This window comes from Schistocerca nitens, chromosome 3, assembly GCF_023898315.1.
Source record: "Schistocerca nitens isolate TAMUIC-IGC-003100 chromosome 3, iqSchNite1.1, whole genome shotgun sequence".
Taxonomy (NCBI): domain Eukaryota; kingdom Metazoa; phylum Arthropoda; class Insecta; order Orthoptera; family Acrididae; genus Schistocerca; species Schistocerca nitens.
The window spans coordinates 299,507,623-299,528,806 of NC_064616.1; the positions used below are offsets into that span (position 1 = coordinate 299,507,623).

The 21,184-nt window shown below is 41.1% G+C and overlaps 1 protein-coding gene across 1 annotated transcript in view; it reads right to left on the bottom strand.

The window, feature by feature from the left end:
* Positions 1–21,184, bottom strand: part of LOC126249197 (agrin-like) — a 117,073-nt gene that overhangs the window by 40,084 nt on the left and 55,805 nt on the right. The window contains exon 3 of the mRNA XM_049950851.1: positions 13,494–13,730. Within this exon, the coding sequence (XP_049806808.1) occupies positions 13,494–13,730 (237 nt within the window). The remainder of the gene's footprint in view (positions 1–13,493; positions 13,731–21,184) is intronic.

Here is a 21,184-nt window from a genome sequence, read left to right on the forward strand (position 1 = left end):
TAACGACAAAGTATCGTAAAAAAAGGCCTGGTCGCAGTTTTGTAACCTTTCAACATATGTTGAAACTAATTTCTAGTAACACACGTCGTAGACTACAGCAGCCGTGTTGAAGTAGTGGCTAGGCAACCAGGAGCGCTCACACATGCTCGCCGCCCGGATTGTGAGGACTCACGATGAAATGGGACGGTCATACGTCATTATACAGCGCAGCACGGCCAATTGGTAGCGCAGGGGAAGAGAAAACAATGTACTGCCTTCAGAGGAATGACAAAAATTAGGTTCGGCGTACCCTTAGATAAAAACATAAAGTGCATACGGTGCAGTGTTTAAGAGGAGAATTCACCGAAAAATTTAACTTTTCTTCTACTTTGCCGATAGCAACGAAATTTTAAAATCGTGTCCATTCTGTAAAGTTGTAGCAATATCCAAGTTTTAAAGTACCTACCTTCAGTGGTTTCCAAGTTTTAAGATTTTAATATTATTTTGATGGTATTCTGGAAAACCAAGTTTTGGTACTCAGACCAAAATATTCACATGCCAGATTTTCTATGTATGTTCACAAGACATAGTTCAATTATTGTGTGCATTCATTCTATGAAAAATATTTATAAGTTTTTTCCAGTGTTTGTAATAAATTTCAGCATTAAATTTTCTTTAATTATCGGTCCATAACTGTGATGATCAAATAAATGAATTATATTTTAGGTAATATTAATGCATAGTAGTATGCAAACACATCAGGACTACTTCATGAAAAAATTGCCTTCAGACTGGTCATATTTATGAGAAAAATGTTGGCACTGAACTCATAAAAACAAACTTATGAGAAAATAGATTTTAACATTCCCTTCCTGCGTATATGAGGCTGCCTCTTGTAATTTCAAGACCAGATTAGCCTTTTCTTGAATTTTCTGCATGAAAAACTACTCACAGTCTTCTTGAGGAGGTGCAGTGGTAATGATTTCCGATTTTAAGCCAACGCCTATTTTCTTGAAGCTTGCTGACTGTACTGAACAGGATTTCAGTGGACTCCCTAAAATTATGTTTACAGTCAACAAACAAAGGAATTGACTTCTAATGATTTCCTGACAATTGTTTCGCTTAAGTATTCTTGGAAATCTTACAACTCTTTTTTGCCAGTTCGAGTTTATGTCAAGTTCATAGTAAAGATGGTTCTGTTTGATGGAGATAGAAATCAAAAATTATCTTTATCTTATTTTGGCGTGCTACATCCCTTACACAGTCCGCATTTCAAACATTTCCTACACGTACTCAGTTCGAATACGGCCAAATCAGTTTGGGATTTAAGAGTAAACACCCCATAGATGGGGAAGCAGCCATTAAATTTTTTTTAAGAAATTGAAGTTTTAAGGCGAAGTCTCCTCTTAAAATGGGGGGGGGGGGGGCAGCTGTTTTTAAAAGAAGGAACTTCAAAGTGGTCAGACATATCAACACAACGTGTCAGTGTAGGATGCCTAGTCTGCAGGTCTTGGAATGGTATCTTCGTAAGCTTTGTATTCTACTAAGGTGCTTAACATTTTTGGTTTCAGGACGAACATCCAACGATGAATCTGCAGTAAGATCAAAGTTACCATACTGCTTTTCAGCTTGCAAAGGAGGTCACAGTATCACTGATTTTCTGGTTTGTTGACAGTGTGGAAACTCAGCTACAGCTAGAGCTTTTACGGGTACAGTGTGACGTTTGCGTAATTATCGTCATAGCGAAATTAGTCTCGTAGAGTTCTGTATCTTCAAATGTAAATTTTCACGACCTTATAAGTCTGCAGCTACGATTACGTCGATGGTTACACTTACATGCACATGCTGCTCTTTTTACTCAGTGAAGAGAATGAAATTCTCTCATAGAAGCTCACTGGCGACATTGTCTTCGAATTAGTATTACTCGAAAAGTTGTATCAGACATTGATTCTTTAGTGACAAGCAAAATAAGTAATATTCATTGACAATCTGTGTTTTTATGTTCAACGTTTAAATAAAATGGTAACGAAATATAAAATTTGTCAATTAAAATTTTGTCCTAACACGGCAGTCATCATAAAGCTGTTACGGTCGTAAGAAATGCCTTGTTTCTCACTTTTCTGGCCCCCGTTCCTTGCATCATCAAAATTTTAAGCGAGATTTTGAATTTCTTTGTCAGATCTCATTATGTTGAATTTATTTGTCAGTTCTCATTAATACAACAGTCTTTAAAGTAACTTTGTCAGGAAACACGTTAATGAGCCACCCTGAAGCGATACATGGTTGCCCACAGCTATGGTGTGAGTGCGAGAGAGCTTGCACGAGCAGCTGTGTGAACTGCTAGACTTCTTTGCGTGCCTGTACCTGTGAATAGCCGGTTTGTCCGGCAAGAGTCCCAGGCTCCGTCCAACTGTCACTCCGTGCAAATGTTACTCCGTGCAAGTGTTCCAATCCCAGTGGAGCGAGGAGGGTATGGACAGAGAATAGAAAGAAGAGGAGATGAACCGAGAGAATGGGAAGGAGGAGATGTACTAGTAGAAGATGGAATAAATGTGAGTACATACCAGTGAATATTTCTGTAAATAACTGTTCAGCAGCGGGTAACACCATGGGGCGAAACTAGTTTTCCATAAACAGACTGACGACTAACGTAGGTCGGCGATGTTAAGTCTTCAATTTAGTGGAGTTGCAGGCAATAATTACTTGAAATTCGAGAGAATTCTCTAACGGCATAAAACCATGTACCCAAATTCCAGGAGGGGCACTTGACCCCTCTTGGTCCCCTTCCTCATCCCCACCCTTTCGTCCGCCAGTGATCCCTGGATTTACTGACATGTATTGGTAGACAGAATGATCTCTTATTCCGAATGACGTAATGTGACTTGTGAGGAATACCTTCCATCAACTAATACTGGAAGGCCTGATACGGGAGCACCCCTTATTGAAATTCAGGCAAATGCCGGGATGGTTCCTTTCAAAGGGCACGGCCGACTTCCATCCCCGTCCTTCCCTAATCCGATGAGACCGATGACCTCGCTGTCCGGTCTCCTTCCCCAAAACAACCAACCAACCGTATTGAAATTTTCATATTATTTAGAAAACGCTTTTCAAAAGTAGATGTATTTCAGACGAAACACAAAGTAAAAATTCATCGATTCTGATTACTTTTTGTAATTACTATTGATAAATTAAAACAGCGAATAGGTAAATCACCAAATTCCATAATACTTCCCCTACACAATATCCAATATCAGTTTCATGATCCCCTAATCAAACAATTTTTTTTAAATTTACATCACAGTATCACTCTGTTGGATTTTAATTTTGGCATTTTACTATACTATTGACGTTTTTGTATGTTTTTAGCCTTTCCACCCTCTTTCAAACTAGTTCAATTACAATATTGTAAATGCAATTTGCATGTGATCAATTCTGGGGAACTTAGATGGACCTCAATATCATTTGTATACGCTGAATTACACTACTAGCCATTAAAATTGCTACACCACGAAGATGACGTGCTACAGACGCGAAATTTAAGCGACAGGAAGAAGATGCTGTGATATGCAAATGATTAGCTTTTCAGAGCATTCACACAAGGTTGGCACCGGTGGCAACAACTACAACGTCCTGACATGAGGAAAGTTTCCAACCGATTTCTCATACACAAACAGCAGTTGACCGGCGTTGCCTGATGAAACGTTGTTGTGATGCCTCGTGTAAGGAGAAGAAATGCGTACCACCACGTTTCCGACTTTGATAAAGGTCGGATTGTAATCTATCGCGAATGAGGTTTATCGTATCGACATTCCTGCTCGCCTTGGTCGAGATCCAATGACTGTTAGCAGAAATGGAATCGGTGGGTTCAGGAGGGTAATATGGAACGCCGTGCTGGATCCCAACGGCCTCGAATCACTAGCAGTCGAGATGACAGGCATCTTATCCGCATGGCTGTAACGGATCGTGCAGCCACGTCTCGATCCCTGAGTCAACAGATGGGGACGTTTGCAAGACAACAACCATCTGCACGGACAATTCGACGACGTTTGCAGCAGCTTGTACTATAAGCTCGGAGACCATGGCTGCGGTTACCCTTGACGCTGCATCACAGACAGGAGCGGCTGCGATGGTGTACTCGACGACGAACCTGGGTGCACGAATGGCAAAACGTCATTTTTGGGATGAACCCAGGTTCTGTTTACAGCATCATGATGGTCGCATCCGTGTTTGGCGACATCGAAAGTGAACGCACATTGGAAGCGTGTATTCGTCATCGCCATACTGGCGTATCACCCGACGTGATGGTATGGGGTACCATTGATTACACGTCTGGGTCACCTCTTCTTCGCATTGACAGCACTTTGAACTATGGACGTTAGATTTTATATGTGTTACGACCCGTGGCTCTACCCTTCATTCGATCCCTGCGAAACCTTTTATTTCAGCGGGATAATGCACGACCACATGTTGCAGGTCCTGTACGGGCCTTTCTGGATACAGAAAATGTTCGACTGCTGCCCTGGCCAGCACATTCTCCAAATCTCTCACCAATGGAAAACATCTGGTCAATGGTGGCCGAGCAACTGGCTCGTCACAATACACCAGTCACTACTCTTGATGAACTGTGGTATCGTGTTGAAGCTGCATGGGCAGCTGTACATGTACACGCCATCCAAACTCTGTTTGACTCAATTCCCAGGCTTATCAAGGCCGTTATTACGGCCGAAGGTGGTTGTTCTGGGTACTGATATCTCAGGATCTATGCACCCAAATTGCGTGAAAATGTTATCACATGTCAGTTCTAGTATAATATATTTGTCCAATGATTACCCGTTTATCATCTGCATTTCTTCTCGGTGTAGCAATTTTAATGGCCAGTAGTGTATTTACAATAATGATGTATGCCTATTCTGGCTTATCCTCAAGGAATTGCCGAAGCTTTCTGGGTATCCCAGGTTTTCTATGCCTGAGCCACGAACTCTTTCTCCACTAGCAGGCCTACTGCCCTTTTTCATGAGAAACCCAGCATACTATGGGATGTGATTCAGTGCATGGGGTGGAATGCCCAGGTTAACTGTAATCGGTGCATATTACTAGAGGTAACGGTTTGGCCTTTGGTCCATTAACAAACATTACAACACCATCTAACGCTGGATATATGGAAAAAAGTTGCGAAAGGAGTCTGCGGCTCGTGGTCTTGCGGTAGCGTTCTTGCTTCCCGCGCATGGGGTCCTGGGTTCGATTCCCGGTGGGGTCGGGGAGTTTTCTCTGCTTCGAGATGACTGTGTGTTGTGTGTCTTTCATCATCATTTCATCCTCATTCACTCGCAAGTCGCCGTAGTGGCGTTAAATAACTAGTGGAGCGGCTGCCGAACCGCCCCGAGAGCGGTTTCCCGGCCACCAATGGCATACGCTCATTTCATTGCGAAATGTCACACCGAATGATATAGGGAATACCAAGAGTCAAAATTAAAGTGAAGGCTGCTACTTACACACTTTGCTGTCCCAGATGATTCCTCAGCTCTCTATAATCCACTACCCTTCCCCCTTCGGAAGAAGCTGGCTGCAGTGTTCCGGATGTACATCTTCATCTATCTTCCTGACACCAATTGTATTCGAAAGGCAAGTGCGCTGCTATGATGTGGATGTGTGACTCTCTGCCGAAGATAGGATCGACATGTTATACAGCACACGAAGATCATAGTGAGAGTATTTCTTTATTACTTCTTTACTAATTTATACAGCTGGGACTTTGCCTTGTAACTGGACCGAAATCGCTGTGGATTTACATGAGAATCTACAGAACAAGTCTCTAATTAACCCCACAAACTGAAACAGTCACAGCAGTACGTTTCCGTCTTCACGTAAAATTCCGCCATTGGATTGCAGACCAGGTAACGCAGTGTATGGTAGACGTGTACTGCTCATGGAACCGCGCGCTCAGCTGGCGCCTCTTATGCCGGCGCTGAGTTGTCAGTGGTGGTGAAAGGCTACTCGTGGTCTTCTGCAGCGCGGGGCGGCTGGCAAGGTTGACTGGTGTAGCGTACGGTCACGGTGTTCCAGCTACATGGCGATGGCATTGCCCAGAGTCGAAGTCTGCGCTGACGCTCGAGAGTAGAGGCTGGTGTTTAGCACTGTTTGCTGCCTGGGCTGGGAAGGCAGGCAGACAGGTCCGTCATCTGTTACCCGGCTGACACAACGGCGACGCTGTCGGCTCTGGTTGACAGAGACTGGGCGTTACTTATTACCCATCAGGCTTAATGCTGCCGGGCTTGTTTGGGCAGGGTTAAGCATTGCATTTGCTCGCTGACTTGGAGAGAGTCGCGGCGTTAGTGTATCACGCTGAATTACATGAAAGGAAGACAGTGATCGGCTGTCGTAATTGGTAGCTGGTCGAGCTGCAGATCTTACTGATTTTCATTACGTGGACAGCTTCAGTAGAAGTCCACTCAGCTCGAGGGTCGCTGACGGGCGGCTGCCTGACCCTTTTTTGTAGCCTAATTACCGTCCTGCAGACCCGACGCTGGCTGCAAGGCCCATTTAACTTCTTCACTTGACAATAACTACGTCGACGGGAGTTGCTGATTTCTGAGTCTGCGCTATTTGGAAGGGGGGGGGGTGTTCTAATTACTGTCATCTAAAGTTAAGTGTAGGTTGGTCTCAAAATGATAGAGTTAATTCAATTTAATTGCAGATTATTTATGAAACAGACAGAGGGATTTAATCGAGTGTATCAACAGGGACTGCCTAGTGGCCAATTTTAAGCTCCTTTCTGCCATCCAGAGTGAAAGACTTTTGTATTCTGTCACTTGTCCGGAGGGCAGAGACGTCATCTCGTTGTAAATTGAGAAAGCAATGATTTTTTTATACAGTTACTTCTAGAATTTTCCTATGAATATCTCAATAGTATTGAACTGTTTATAGCAGTGTGAATCTTATATGGTTGTATAGAATGGCGTAAAGTTTAAGGAATACTTTGCTGTGGTGTTATATACTATAGAAGTGTGCAAGGAACCTGTAGCGCATTGCTATCACATACAAACAATGAGACAAGCAGAATAATGCATAAATTTTAATCAGTTCCCTAACAAATTCGTATATCCCTACTCTGGATGTACCCCACTGACCACGTTATGTTCTAATGATCATTAACTTCAATGAATAGCATTTCTGCTTTCTTGTGTAGAAGACATTGGCAGCCAAACATTTGTGCTTCCGAACAATAAACATGTCTCTCATAGCAGACTTCCGTAGAAACATCTCAGGGACCTCGGAATCTATTATTTAAACAGAGCGAACTTTTTCTAGTAACATTTGAACAGAAATTGTCATTCAGTTTTTAGCTACTACAAAACGTATCTTATTTCATTTATCACCAAGTGTGATATTATTCTTTACGGGTAATTCTGTTGTACACGTTACTGAATAACAAATTCCAAGCTAACTGCTGACGTAGCATAATACTTCAGAGTGGTGTATACGCAATAGGAAAAAGGAAGATTAATGTTTAACGTCCCGTCGACGGCGATGTTATTAGAGTCAGAGGATAATTGGGGAAGGAAATCTGCCTCGCCATTTTCAGAGGAACCATTCCGGAATTTGCCTGGAGCGATTCTGAAAAATCAAGGGAGTTGCCGGAAGGGGATTTAAACATTCATCCTTCAGGATGGGAGTCCAGTGTGCTAAATACTGCGCCATCTCGCTCGGTTTGTGTACACACAAGCCAGGTACGTCATAGAAGGCCAAAACAATCTCCACCTCCTTTATTTCATAGTCCATTCAGAGACAATTTTCAAATATTACGGAGCAAAATGTCTGTGGCCTCCGGTGGTTCGTTACAGAGTAATTAAATTTCGTTTCATTTCTTTCCCACATTTATCTTTGATTATGTACTGCTCTGAAAGAATGTTTCCAAGTGTGCGAGTGTATGTGGTATGACCTGTGTATGCTGTTTGGGAACGAACTTGTTCCGTTCACTGACTGTCCTTGCTGTTGACAAAAGTAGCGTGCACTTTAACCTTCGTCCTGAAAAATGCATTCAGTACTACTCGGTTCTATCTCGTTTCCTTCCTTTGCTTTTTGTCAGTGGTGATAGCAATTCAGCAATTCATCAAAATGGATAGGTTTAATGATGAAGAGTTGACCGATTTGCTGCCTGATACATCTTGTGTACAGGCTCACTGAATACAGTGGAAGGGTGGAAATAAACGCTGTTCACTCAGCGACGGTAAACCATATTACAATGCTTTTGCGTCTGAGTGTTCTTTCATTACTGTGTTTTGTGTAATACTCGTTTGGTAATTGGATATTACAGGTGTTTATTTACTACTGTGAAGGTATTTTCACAGAAATAAAGGTGACTGGTGAAGCAAACCGAGTAAATCATAATAATATTATTACTCCGTAACAAGCAACCAGAGACAACGCGTCCCTCACACAAAAATATTCATAAAATATCCCTGAACACCCTCCGAAATTTCGGCGCTGCGATTCTGCTTCACTTCGTATTGACAGTTTCTACTAAAATCTCTTGCGTGATTGAATGAACCCCCGCTCTGGCCACAGATATGCGATGCGTAACTTAATATATCTGAGCACACATAGAACTGATCAAACCTTAAATGTGCCCCATAAAATCAGCGTTGACCATAGAAGAAGAGCACTAAAATTTGAAAATTGCAGACAGTCACAGGACCAGAAAGAATTATGTTGTAGCAACAATCCTGACATTAAACTTACGAAGAACGCATACCTCAGAATTTATAGATACATAAGAAACTATCACCATACGCAGTGTCAACAATGGAGAAACAAGGCCGCTCTCACTATTTTGAATGAAAATAAAAGAAATTTCGCAGTAGTAAGAAATTATCGTGGTCTAAGAGGTGTATGTACTTCACTTTTAATTGTTGTGTTTTGTTTGCCAGTAAATTTTATAATACATGTACAGTAAGAAACATGAACGAAGTTATAGGAAAAGACCTATTTCTTGAAGTAACGATCATGGAAGCGAGTGTGACTATTCTGTTCCAAGAAGTGTATTTGTTGATAGACATAAAGTTTAGTGGGGAAAACAAAGAAGTGGTCATGGAACCGGAATATTCAGGGATGAAAACGAAACACCATTTGCTCGATCAATGAAACGTTAGAAGAAGAGTAGTTTGTGTCACATTTATGAGGACTGAGCTCATGACAATTACGCCCATGTTGAGCTGAACAGTCGTAATCGTACGTGCGACAGATTTCACTAAAGTTTAAAATAATATTTTCGTTTAGTCGTATTCTATTCAAAAGTTTTCGCTTAATGACTTTATTACGAATTTTTGCTTATTTTATTCTATTTTCTCATTACGTGGTGACTTATATTTAATTTGGTTTAATATTTGCATCGAATTAAAGCTGTGTTGTCACATTGATGACTTTTTGGATGTTACAATTTCATTCCGATAAAACCTTCCAAAGTTTAAATGAACGTATATTCTTATGGTATTAACTGTTATAATTATATTAAGTAACGTATCTCTTAGCATGAAGAATGTTCCAGTACCACACTCCCACCAATTCTCTGTCACTGCCCTCGACAAGTCTTGCCCTCTCTTCCGTGTGACTTGTTTAATTTCTTTAGCCACTCCGTTTGCCTTCCACTAGGTATCTTGGATTCTTTCTTCATCCGGTGTACTTTCCTAGACTTACAATTCTCATTAATTCTCTTCAAATTCCTATACGATTTTAATCTTTTTTTCTCAATCGTGGTCTCCTTATGTGTAATCTGCGCCCACTTTCACTGCTGATCTTTGCATTTTTTTATACCTAACCGAAATCACAAAAACTTGGTTTCACTTGTTTGCATCCGCCTTTTTTTTAACTGCCTTCATGATACAAGTTTCTGTAGGGTAGAACAGAATTGAAAACATCTTGTTTCCTTTATCACCTTCTCACTTTTCTTGGTGACGTAACTGTTACATGTCATTTTGAGAAGCTTATTACTTGTTGCCAAAGTGTCATGTGAGAAACAGATGTAACTGTGAACTCGAATAGCGGTATTCAGTTTGTCTCTTGTATTACTAAGTTTTATACTTTGTTTTATTAGACCATTCGTCGAAACATTAGACGCGCGTGTTAATTCCTGAGTAATATTCGACTTCTCGAACAGGTTTCAACTCGACGCTCCACACTTCTCTCTAGCATTAGTTTCTCCGTCAGTATGCTGGTAACCTCCCCCGTTTTTAACGTCACCCATCATCCCAGCTTTCTGTTTCGTCTCCTCTTCCTTGCAATGTACCTTTCGATAACTGTTCATTGTAGTCTATGAATTCACAGTTTTTCTACCATATAAGCTTTTTTGCTTATTAATATAATTTCTATTAGTTTTCTTTCGGTCCTAAATCTGAGAATAACTTTTAATTCCTCATTCTGTCAAACAGTTCACGTCGACTAATTTCTTTCAGCAGTTCCAGTTCACATATATCCAAGTATATTTCCTCTTTCTTTTCGACTTCTGTGAGTGAGTGCCACAAAACACTACATTGCAGCCATACCACATGATTGAACTCTTTCTCAGCCCCACCGGAAATCGTTTTTCAAGCAATAAAGCTTTCAATTTTCAAAAGATCTTCCACCCAGAGATATTCATTTCTTATTTTCTCCAGGGCGTTTCAATTTTCTATCACCAAACTTCACAAGCAGCTGAAAGATTTGAGTCGTTCCAAGAGCTTTCATTCAAATGCTATTTTCATGGAATATAAGAGGGAGCTGAGTCTCTTCACTTCGATCTTTCCCACATTTCTTCTCATTTATTTGTCTTTTACCACTTACTCATCGCCCTTACAACATAGACTGTAATGAGTCCTCTTATTCTACGAACACTACTCGATTATTTGCGTACTTCATTGTATAAACCGTTATTTCTCCTTCTGCTGTACCACTTTTCCTAATACCATCCTACATGTTACCTCAGTGTCAGTCCATGATGTCCATTATCCCTCTGTAAAATTCCAGTTTCAGCCATCTGTTCTTCTAGATTTTACCAACATATTTCAAGGGCTTCAAGGACATGACCTGAGCAAAGTAGATGTAAAGCCTTTTCCAAACCAACAAAATTTATGTATAGATCAGTGTTCACTTGTATCATTCTTTGTCAAAACACCCTCAGGCGTTCTAAGGGATACAGATTCACCATTCTTCTCATGAATCCAAATTTATCATCCCCTAAATTTTCCTCAATTATTCATTCAAATCTTTTGTAATTTAATATATGGAATTATTTGGCATATAATCAACAAATATTCGGGTTTTTTCTTGGATAAACGGATTAGACTAAAGAACTGAACTCTGCCCGCACAGATCATGAAGTTCCAACGATACCAACCGGCCGCCGTGCCATCCTCTTCCCACAGCTGTCACGGGATGCGGATATAGAAGAGCATGTGGTCAGCACACCACTCTACCAGCCGTCTGTCAGTCTGCGAGACCGAAAGTGATTAGAGAATGTTTACTAAATCTTGAAACTAAATGACTTCATCATACATTCTGTTGATAATATTGGGCAGTCAGTTCTATGCAGTGACCTCACCTGAAAAATTATTTGCCACCAGTTAAACAGCACACTGGTCGTTGCGTTATATGATCCTCCACCGCTGACACGCTAGTCATAGTAGTCAATTGGTGTGTATGTGACAATATGTTGCGTGGATTCAGCGAAGTAAGAAGTGTCACAGTGCAGATGTGCCTAATGGCAGAAAAAAATTCTTGTATTAGGAATTGTCCATGACAATACTGTGAATGATATTGCACGATTTGTATGTGTATCATTTCAGACAGTCCCGGGGCACACAAGGAATGGTGTACCATTCACAGCCGTGTATCATAGCGTAGCAACAGTAGTGAAAATGACGTACTTAATGACAGGGTATACAGGTGAGTATCACGCATTTTCAGGGATAGTCGGTATTAAACTCAAAAGGATCTGCTCCTCTCAACGAATGCAAGTCGATCTCAACTGGTGTCAGAGGCAAAATTTGGGAGGGAAATGCATGCAATGGGCAGTTACAGTTGACTACCAGAAATAGGCCGTTGTTCACAATGACAAATACACTGTCATGTTTTCCGACTGTTGTCCTTTGATCTACATCTTCCTGCTGAATATAATCGGACATTTCAACATCTACACCTACATCCATACTCCACAAGCCACCTGACGGTGTGTGGCGGAAGGTACTTTGAGTACCTCTATCGGTTCTTCCTTCTATTCCAGTCTCGTATTGTTCGTGGAAAGAAAGATTGTCGGTATGCCTCTAATCTCTCTCTTTTTCTGCCTCGTGATGACTGGGTGTTGTGTGATGTCCTTAGGTTAGTTAGGTTTAAGTAGTTCTAAGTCCTAGGGGACTGATGACCATAGATGTTAAGTCCCATAGTGCTCAGAGCCATTTGAACCATTTGAACCATCTAATCTCTCTGATTTTATCCTCGTGGTCTCTTCGCGAGATATACGTAGAAGGGAGCAATATACCGCTTGACTCCTCGGTGAAGGTATATTCTCGAAACTTCAACAAAAGACCGTACCGAGCTACTGAGCGTCTCTCTTGCAGAGTCTTCCACTGGAGTTTATCTGTCATCTCCGCACGCTTTCGCGATTACTAAATGATCCTGTAACGATGCGCGCTGCTCTCCGTTGGATCTTCTCTATCTCTGCTATCAACCCTATCTGGTACGGATCCCACACCGGTGAGCAGTATTCAAGCAGTGGGCGAACAAGTGTACTGTAACCTACTTCCTTTGTTTTCGGATTGCATTTCCTTAGGATTCTTCCAATGAATCGAAGTCTGGCATCTGCTTTACCGACGATTAATTTTATATGGTCACTCCATTTTAAATCACTCTTAATGCCTACTCCCAGATAATGGAATTAACTGCTTCCAGTTGCTGACCTACTACATTGTAGCTAAATTATAAAGAATCTTTCGTTCCATGTATTCGCAGCACATTACACTTGTGTACATTGAGATTCAGTCGCCATTCCCTGCGCCACGCGTCAATTCGTTGCAGATACTCCTGCATTTCAGTATAATTTCCCATTGTTAGAACCTCTCGATATAGTACAGCATCATCCGCAAAAAGCCTCAGTGGACTTTCGATGTTATCCACAAGGTCATTTCTGTCTTCCAAGGCGGCAACAGGAATGCATGCATACATTTCTGATTTTATCGATGATCAGGCATCCATTCACATCTCGATGGGTTAACTGAATCATCTGATGTATTCCATAAAATTGTCTAGGACAGTTTGGAATAGCTGCTGAAACAGAGCCATCAACATTTTGATAAATATACAGGATCTAATCACCAATGGGCGGCTTTATCTGAATATGGCATGTATGAAGAGACTGAAGGATGCTCCTCGTCTCCGAACTGAGTTTACTGTCAAGACCAGAACTGGTTTTACACGATATTCGCTTTATGTCTCCTGGAAGTGACTAATTTTAGACATATGAACATTGGACATACAGCTAGACATACCGGCGCTGACGTCTCTGCAATCGCCCAGGGAGGCCACGGTGATGGGGTGCTGTCCTCGTGGCCTAAGACAGGACGCCAGCTGCAGCTCGCATTCGCTGTCGTATGTGCGTCCGTCGCTGCCACAGAGGCGCTGCTTAGGGTCGTCGCGAGGACAGCTGGACTTGCAAGTGCATACCCCGTGGTGGCACACAGCGGCGGGTTCCTCGCAAACCACTCCTCTGCAAGCATCTGGATCCACTGCACGAGGCAAGTAATCAGATATAGCCTTATTTAAATTAATCACGTAGATGTAGATGTAGAGCTGATTTGTGAAGGATGACTTGCAAGTTATCGCGTAATTGCGACTTTACTCTTTGCACGCGCCACCAAAGCATTCCGCTCTCCATGACAATAGATAAGTAATTAATGTCTCATCTCAATGAGGATAGCTGGAAAATAAATTATTGACGCAATGGTATCATGGAGGCTTGGACACAGTTGATGCGTAAGAAGTTATACAAAGCATTATGCAAAAACTCCCATGTAATACCATAAACACTAAAACTGTACATTCTTGACTACATTCAGAATATTTCTAGTACCCATTTATTTTTCACAGGCTGCATTATTACATGCTAAGAATACTTTTTAATAATTCATTCATATATTCAATGCTCTGTTCTGGATAATGCTTGAAATTAGAGTACATCGCACATTTAAATGATAAATAACAATGATAATGTCGTGTGACGAGGGCCTCCCGTCGGGTAGACCGTTCGCCTGGTGCAGATCTTTCGATTTGACGCCACTTCGGAGACTTGGGCGTCGATGGGGAAGAAATTATGATGATTAGGACAACACAACACCCAGTTCCTGAGCGGAGAAAATCTCCGACCCAGCCGGGAATCGAACCCGGGCCCTCTGGATTGACATTCCGTCGCGCTGACCACTCAGCTACCGGGGGCGGACATTTAAATGATAATTTTCTTGTTATTAGAACATCATACAAATCATTTGAAAACGGTCTCTATTTTAGTTTAGTACTTAGTTTTACGAAATTTCTAAAAACGTTATCGTTATCTCCAAAAAAAATTGCAATGAAAATTATTATTCCTTTCCGAAAATTTTAGGCACTAGTCTTGTAACCTTTTCAGGGTCTATGTAGGCGGTTCTGTTTCTACAGTACTCTTTGTACTGCAACTATGGTGAAGAATAAACACTTCCATAGTCATGCATTGATGTTTTACTATGGTACAGATGATCAACACACAAACTGCTACTATAATTCTCATATGGCAGAAGAAATTTTAGAGCACCTTCTCATACAAAGGCTATGTTATACATCTGCATGTCCTTTCTGTAGCCATATAGAACCAGCAAATAAAGCTTTTAATGGAAGTGGATTTTCCAACTTCTGCCATTTTTTGTTTCTTACAGTTACTATATCATGAAAGTTACATAAAACTATAGTCTTTGATTGTTTGTTGCCAGCTAGTAGAAAAATTATGCTGAAATATTCTGTAGCATTGACGTGCTCTAATGCTTGCCACATTTATGACAACTGGAGAGGTATTCGCAAATGAGAGTTCCTGACTGTAATATATGAATTCAAAATGGGTCATATTGATTGCTTGTTGGCAGGAAATTTGTGCTAGGTAAGTGGGCTTCAATGAGAATTTGTCTTACACATTACAGCCCACAAAGTCTAGAATATTAGTTTAACAGTGATGGATAAAAGGCCATTTATGAAGACCATCACTGTGTACATAAGTAAATGCCCAATACATCAAATTCAACTTACAGTTCCATTCATGCACTTTTCGTAAATATTATGTATAATTGAAGAGTAATTTATCATTCTTTAAAATTGTCGTTCTTTAAGAAAATATTACTTGACTAAACTTACATTTTTCAGAGTGTCATCAATATGTCTACCATATTTTACATCACAGATCTTAGAATCAGTTGTATCATTTGTTTCATTAGCATCAAGCTGGTTCGTGTTTAATCAAAAATGATATTTCAAAGTAATAAATACATTTCCTCTTACCATACACGAGAAAATATTCAATATTTTATTAGCTATTCCTCATCAAATTAATAGTTTTCAATTTTTCTACGACTGCAGCATTCTGATTTGTGAAACACATTCGTTCCTATACATAATTTCAAAAACAATGTTCCATGATGTATCTGCCTAAATGCCAGAAAGTTACTGAATACAGAATCATTACTCATGATTGAGCAGCAGCCTCCAAATTTTGCTTTTTGTGAGACACATGGTAAATAAGACCATATTTTTACCTAATCTAAAGTAGGAATACATACGTGTTATGATAAAATTTATAAATGAAAACTTCATATTTAATGATTGAAACATGATATTATTTGTGAGGGTATATATTACATGCTTTACTTAAGTTTGAACAAATCATATGTGTATAACTAGTACATTATTCGTAATCTAAAAGCTAAAAACCAAAATTTTGGCAAGTTTCCAGCGAATTCATATTCATTAACTTTTCTTGATATTTAAAATAAGTTATCCTTGTTACAATTTCTTTTATTTAATTGTAATTCCATTACATGTTTAGTACTGGAAAAAGTTAATCAAATATATTGGAAATTACTTATATTCTGATTCTTCAAAAAATAAGGTGTATTTCATGTATCTTATTAACCCTTAACACACAAGGTGACTTTTCTGTAACATGTATTATGAGGTGTGGTGTTTGGGACACAAGTGTTGAAACTGAGATTTAGGGGATAAATCATTGGAAAATTTTCGATTCAGTTACATCTACATCTACATACATACTCTACAATCCACCATACGGTGCGTGGCGGAGGGTACCTCGTACCAAAACTAGCATCTTCTCTCCCTGCTCCACTCCCAAACAGAACGAGGGAAAAATGACTGCCTATATGTCTCTGTACGAGCCCTAATCTCCCTTATCTTATCTTTGTGGCTTACCGTGAAATGTGAGTTGGCGGCAGTAAAATTGTGCTGCAGTCAGCCTCAAATACTGGTTCTCTAAATTTCCTCAGTAGCGATTCACGAAAAGAACGCCTCCTTTCCTCTAGAGACTCCCACCCGAGTTCCTGAGGCATTTCCGTAACACTCGCGTGATGATCAAACCTACCAGTAACAAATCTAGCAGCCCGCCTCTGAATTGCTTCTATGTCCTCCCTCAATCCGACCTGATAGGGATCCCAAACGCTCTAGCAGTACTCAAGAATAGATCGTATTAGTGTTTTATAAGCGGTTTCCTTTACAGATGAACCACATCTTCCCAAAATTCTACCAATGAACCGAAGACGACTATCTGCCTTCCCCACAACTGCCATTACATGTTTGTCCCACTTCATATCGCTCTGCAATGATACGCCCAAATATTTAATCGACGTGACTGTGTCCAGCGCTGCACTACTATTGGAGTATTCAGATATTACAAGATTCTTTTTCCTATTCATCTGCATTAATTTACATTTATCTATATTTAGAGTTAGCTGCCATTCTTTACACCAATCACAAATTCTGTCCAAGTCATCTTGTATCCTCCTACAGTCACTCAACGACGACACCTTCCGTACACCACAGCATCATCAGCAAAGAGCCGCACATTGCTATCCACCCTATCCAAAAGTTCATTTATGTAGACAGAAAACATCATCGGACCTACCACACTTCCCTGGGGCACTCTAGATGATACCCTCACCTCCGATGAACACTCACCATCGAGGACAACGTACTGGGTTCTATTACTTAAGAAGTCTTCGAGCCACTCACATACTTGGGAACCAATCCCATATGCTCATACCTTAGTTAGGAGTCTGAAGTGGGGCACCGAGTCAAACGCTTTCCTGAAGTCAAGGAATATGGCATCCGTCTGATACCCTTCATCCATGGTTCGCAAGATATCATGTGAAAAAGGGCGAGTTGTGTTTCGCAGGAGCGATGCTTTCTAAAGCCGTGCTGATGCATGGACAGCAACTTCTCTGTCTCAAGGAAATTCATTATATTCGAACTTAGAATATGTTCGAGAATCCTGCAACAAACCGATGTTAAGGATATTGGTCCGTAATTTTGAGGATCCGTCCTTCTACCCTTCTTATATACAGGCATCACCTGCGCTTTTTTCCAGTCGCTCGGGACTTTACGTTGGGCAAGAGATTCGCGATAAGTGCAAGCTAAGTAAGGAGCCAATGCAGTAGAGTACTCTCTGTAAAACCGAATTGGAATCCCATCAGGACCTGGCGATTTATTTATTTTCAAATCATTCAGCTGCTTCACAACCCCAGGGATGTCTATCACTATGTCCTCCATACGGGAATCTGTACGAGACTCAAACGGTGGTATGTTTGTACGATCCTCCTGCGTGAAAGATTTCTCAAATGCTAAATTTAAAATTTCATCTTTCGTTTTGCTGTCTTCCGTTTCCAGGCCAGACTGCTCAGTGAGTGACTGGATGGAAGCCTTCTACCCGCTTACCGATTTTACGTAAGACCAGAATTTCCTTGGTTCCTCAGCAAGATCTTTTGCTAAGGTATGACGGTGGTAGTGGTTGAATGCTTCGCTCATCGCTCTTTTTATAGCAGCACGAATCTCTACTAACTTTTGCCTGTCCTCATTCTCCCGATCTTTCTTGTACCACGAGTGCAACTGTCTTTGCTTCCTGAGCATTCTCCGAATTGCGCTGTTAAACCACGGTGGGTCTCTTCCGTCCGTAACCCACTTCTTCGGCACATACCCTGTCCAATGCGTGATTTACAATTTGTTTAAAATTTCCCCATAATTCTTCCACGTCCATCGTACCGGAAGTAAATTAAGTCGATTCATTTACTAAGTGGGATGCTAACAGCTGCTTATCTGCTCTTTCTAGTAAGAATACTCTCCTAGCCTTCTTGACCGACTTTTTAACTTTCGTAACCATAGTCGTAATGACAACATCATGATCACTAATCCCTGTCTCAACACTGGTGAGGTCTGAACTGTTCGTGGCTACCAGATCTAAAATATTTCCATTAAGCGTTGGCTGTCGATTTAGCTGCTCAAGACAGTTTTAGGATAATGTGTTCAAAAGCAATTGACACGACGGCTGGTCTGTACCACCAGTAATGAATCCATAGACATCCCAGTCTATACTAGGTAGGTTGAAGTCGCATCCGACTAATATAGCATGATCCGGGTACTTCTGCGATACAGAATTTAGATTCCCTTTGAATGATTCTAGAAATGTCACGGTGGAACTTGGTGGCCGGTAAAAACACCCCACAATTAACTTTATTTCCCCTAACTCTGTTAAACGTGTCCAGATAACTTCACAGTCACACTCTATTTCGACCTCAGTAGACACAATATTTTTGTCAGCTGCAATGAAGACACCACCTCCTACGGTGTCTAATCTGTCTTTCCGATACACGTTCCAAACCTCACTAAATATTACAGAACTTCCTATCTCAGGTTTCAGCCAGGTCTCAGTCCCGAAAATAATTTGCGCGCAACACGCTTCCTGGAGGGCAGTAAATTCAGGAACTTTATTCCGAACACACTGAAAATTTACTGCTAATATCTTGATAGCTGAAGTGTCTTTACACTGAGCGCACCCTGATTTCTATGCCTGCACGTCGACTGTTGAGTGTTCATCAGGACACCTCGCACGCCACAACTACTCTGCTACCCGAGTAGCCGCTTCCTTTGTGTAGTGCGCCCCTGACCTATATAGGGGCGTCCTACAATTTCCCACCCAATAGCGCAAGTCTAGAAATCTGCAGCCAAGACCGTCACAGCGTCGACGAAGCCTCTGGTTGAGACCCTCCACTCGGCTCTAAGCCAAAGGACCCCAATCCACTCTGGGAACGATGCTGCAAATAGAGAGCTCTGCTTGCAGCCCGCGTGCGAGGCCAGCGGTCTTCACCAAATCCGCCAGCCGTCTGTACGAACTGAAGATCGCCTCAGAAGGCATCATTGGTGCCGACATTAGCAACTACCCGCAGACGAATCCACCCAGTACGCTCGATTGCCCCAGGCAAGGCCGCCTCCACATCTCGGATGAGGCCCCCCGGAAGACAAACCGAGTGCACGCTGGATTTCTTTCCAGCCCTGTACGCTATTTCCCTAAGGGGCTCCATCACCCGCCTAACGTTGGAGCTCCCAATAACCAGCAAGCGTTTGCCCCCGTGTGCCTGCTCGGGCCCTGCTGAAGGAGAGGCCACCTGCTCACCTACTGAATGTAGGTTTGATGGCATCCATTACAAAATATAAACATTCGAATGCTATAGAGCAAAATACAGTGGCGTGCGATAGAATAATGCTGTGCGAAGCTTACTTAAGACCAAATAACATGTCTTACATTTCCTTGGACATGTTTTATGTATCAAGCTCTTCAGAAACATGTGCGCTACAAAATAAACCGAGTTTTCAAACATTGATTTTTTTTTTAAATTTTTTACGTCCTGTCTCAAACTCTCGACGGACAGAGTGGGGTGGGGGCCGGGAATCACGATAAAGTTTTTGGCCCGTTTCGGAACTATTCTAGATATGGGGGCGAAAATACAACAATAGAGTAGTATACAATCTAACCAATATTATCTAAATTGAGGAAAGTTGTACATATGCCAAAAATATAGTAAAATTTTATACACAATTCATTTATAAAATATGTAGTGTAAGGAAATAATGCTTTCCTTACAAACTACACAGATCTTTTTTCAGGCAAAGTCTAACCCTTGGAAGTGTTTAATATCTCACCAAAAATGAAAACTTTGTGGGACAGAAGAGTAGCTTATTTTACCAGAAGTATTGGAGTCTATGGCTGCAGTATTGCTGAAGGAGACATTTAAGTACATAAATGAAGTGACTGAGAAAACAAATTAGACCTATGATTCGACAGTGAAACGTGGAGTTGATCCCCTTCACCAGCGAGAGACTAGAGCTTTTTTACGACTTGTTGTTTGGAGTTATAGCATTAAAACCATATTGGCTTCGCATTCGGGGATATCTTTGTCATTGTTGCTTAAGAAATTAAAACCTCATACATACCGCAAGGACCCTTGTACAAGACAGCGATATGCACTTTCTTTTCACAGGAAGCCTTATTCAGATCACAATCGCTCCTGTATGTTACACCGTCAGAGCCGCATACAAGTGATTCTGGAACCTTTAAAGAAAAAGAAGAAATTGTTAATGAACGAACAACAAAAATATCTAAAGATTTACTCTAATACTCTATATAAACTGTGAAACATACAGAAGTCAATCTAACCTGGCTGATTATATTTAAGCATTCAAAGTGATGGAAATGAATACGCACACATCCAAGAAAAATTTCATACGACATATGGATAAAAACAATGACTAAGACATTTGGTAAAAGTATGACGATGATTCTTATAGCAAATTATTGTAGCGACAGCAACTGGTGATCGCACAGTTCATCCAGCCACACTACTACGATCAGATGACCAAGTTGTGAGCTAACAGCACAGGCCAAAAGGTGGCAATGTCTGCACAATTAGTCAAGCTTCAATCTTACACTGTTGGCCACAATACGGTCATCTGCAATGCCAAGGCTCCAGGCCATATAAAAACGAAATACAGTTCCCTACAGATAGTCTCACTGTGTCCCCAGTTTTGGGAGCCAACAGATTTACAGAGTAGAGACATCTGATGTGTCTGCTCCGCTGCAAGATCACTGATGCGGTATATAAAG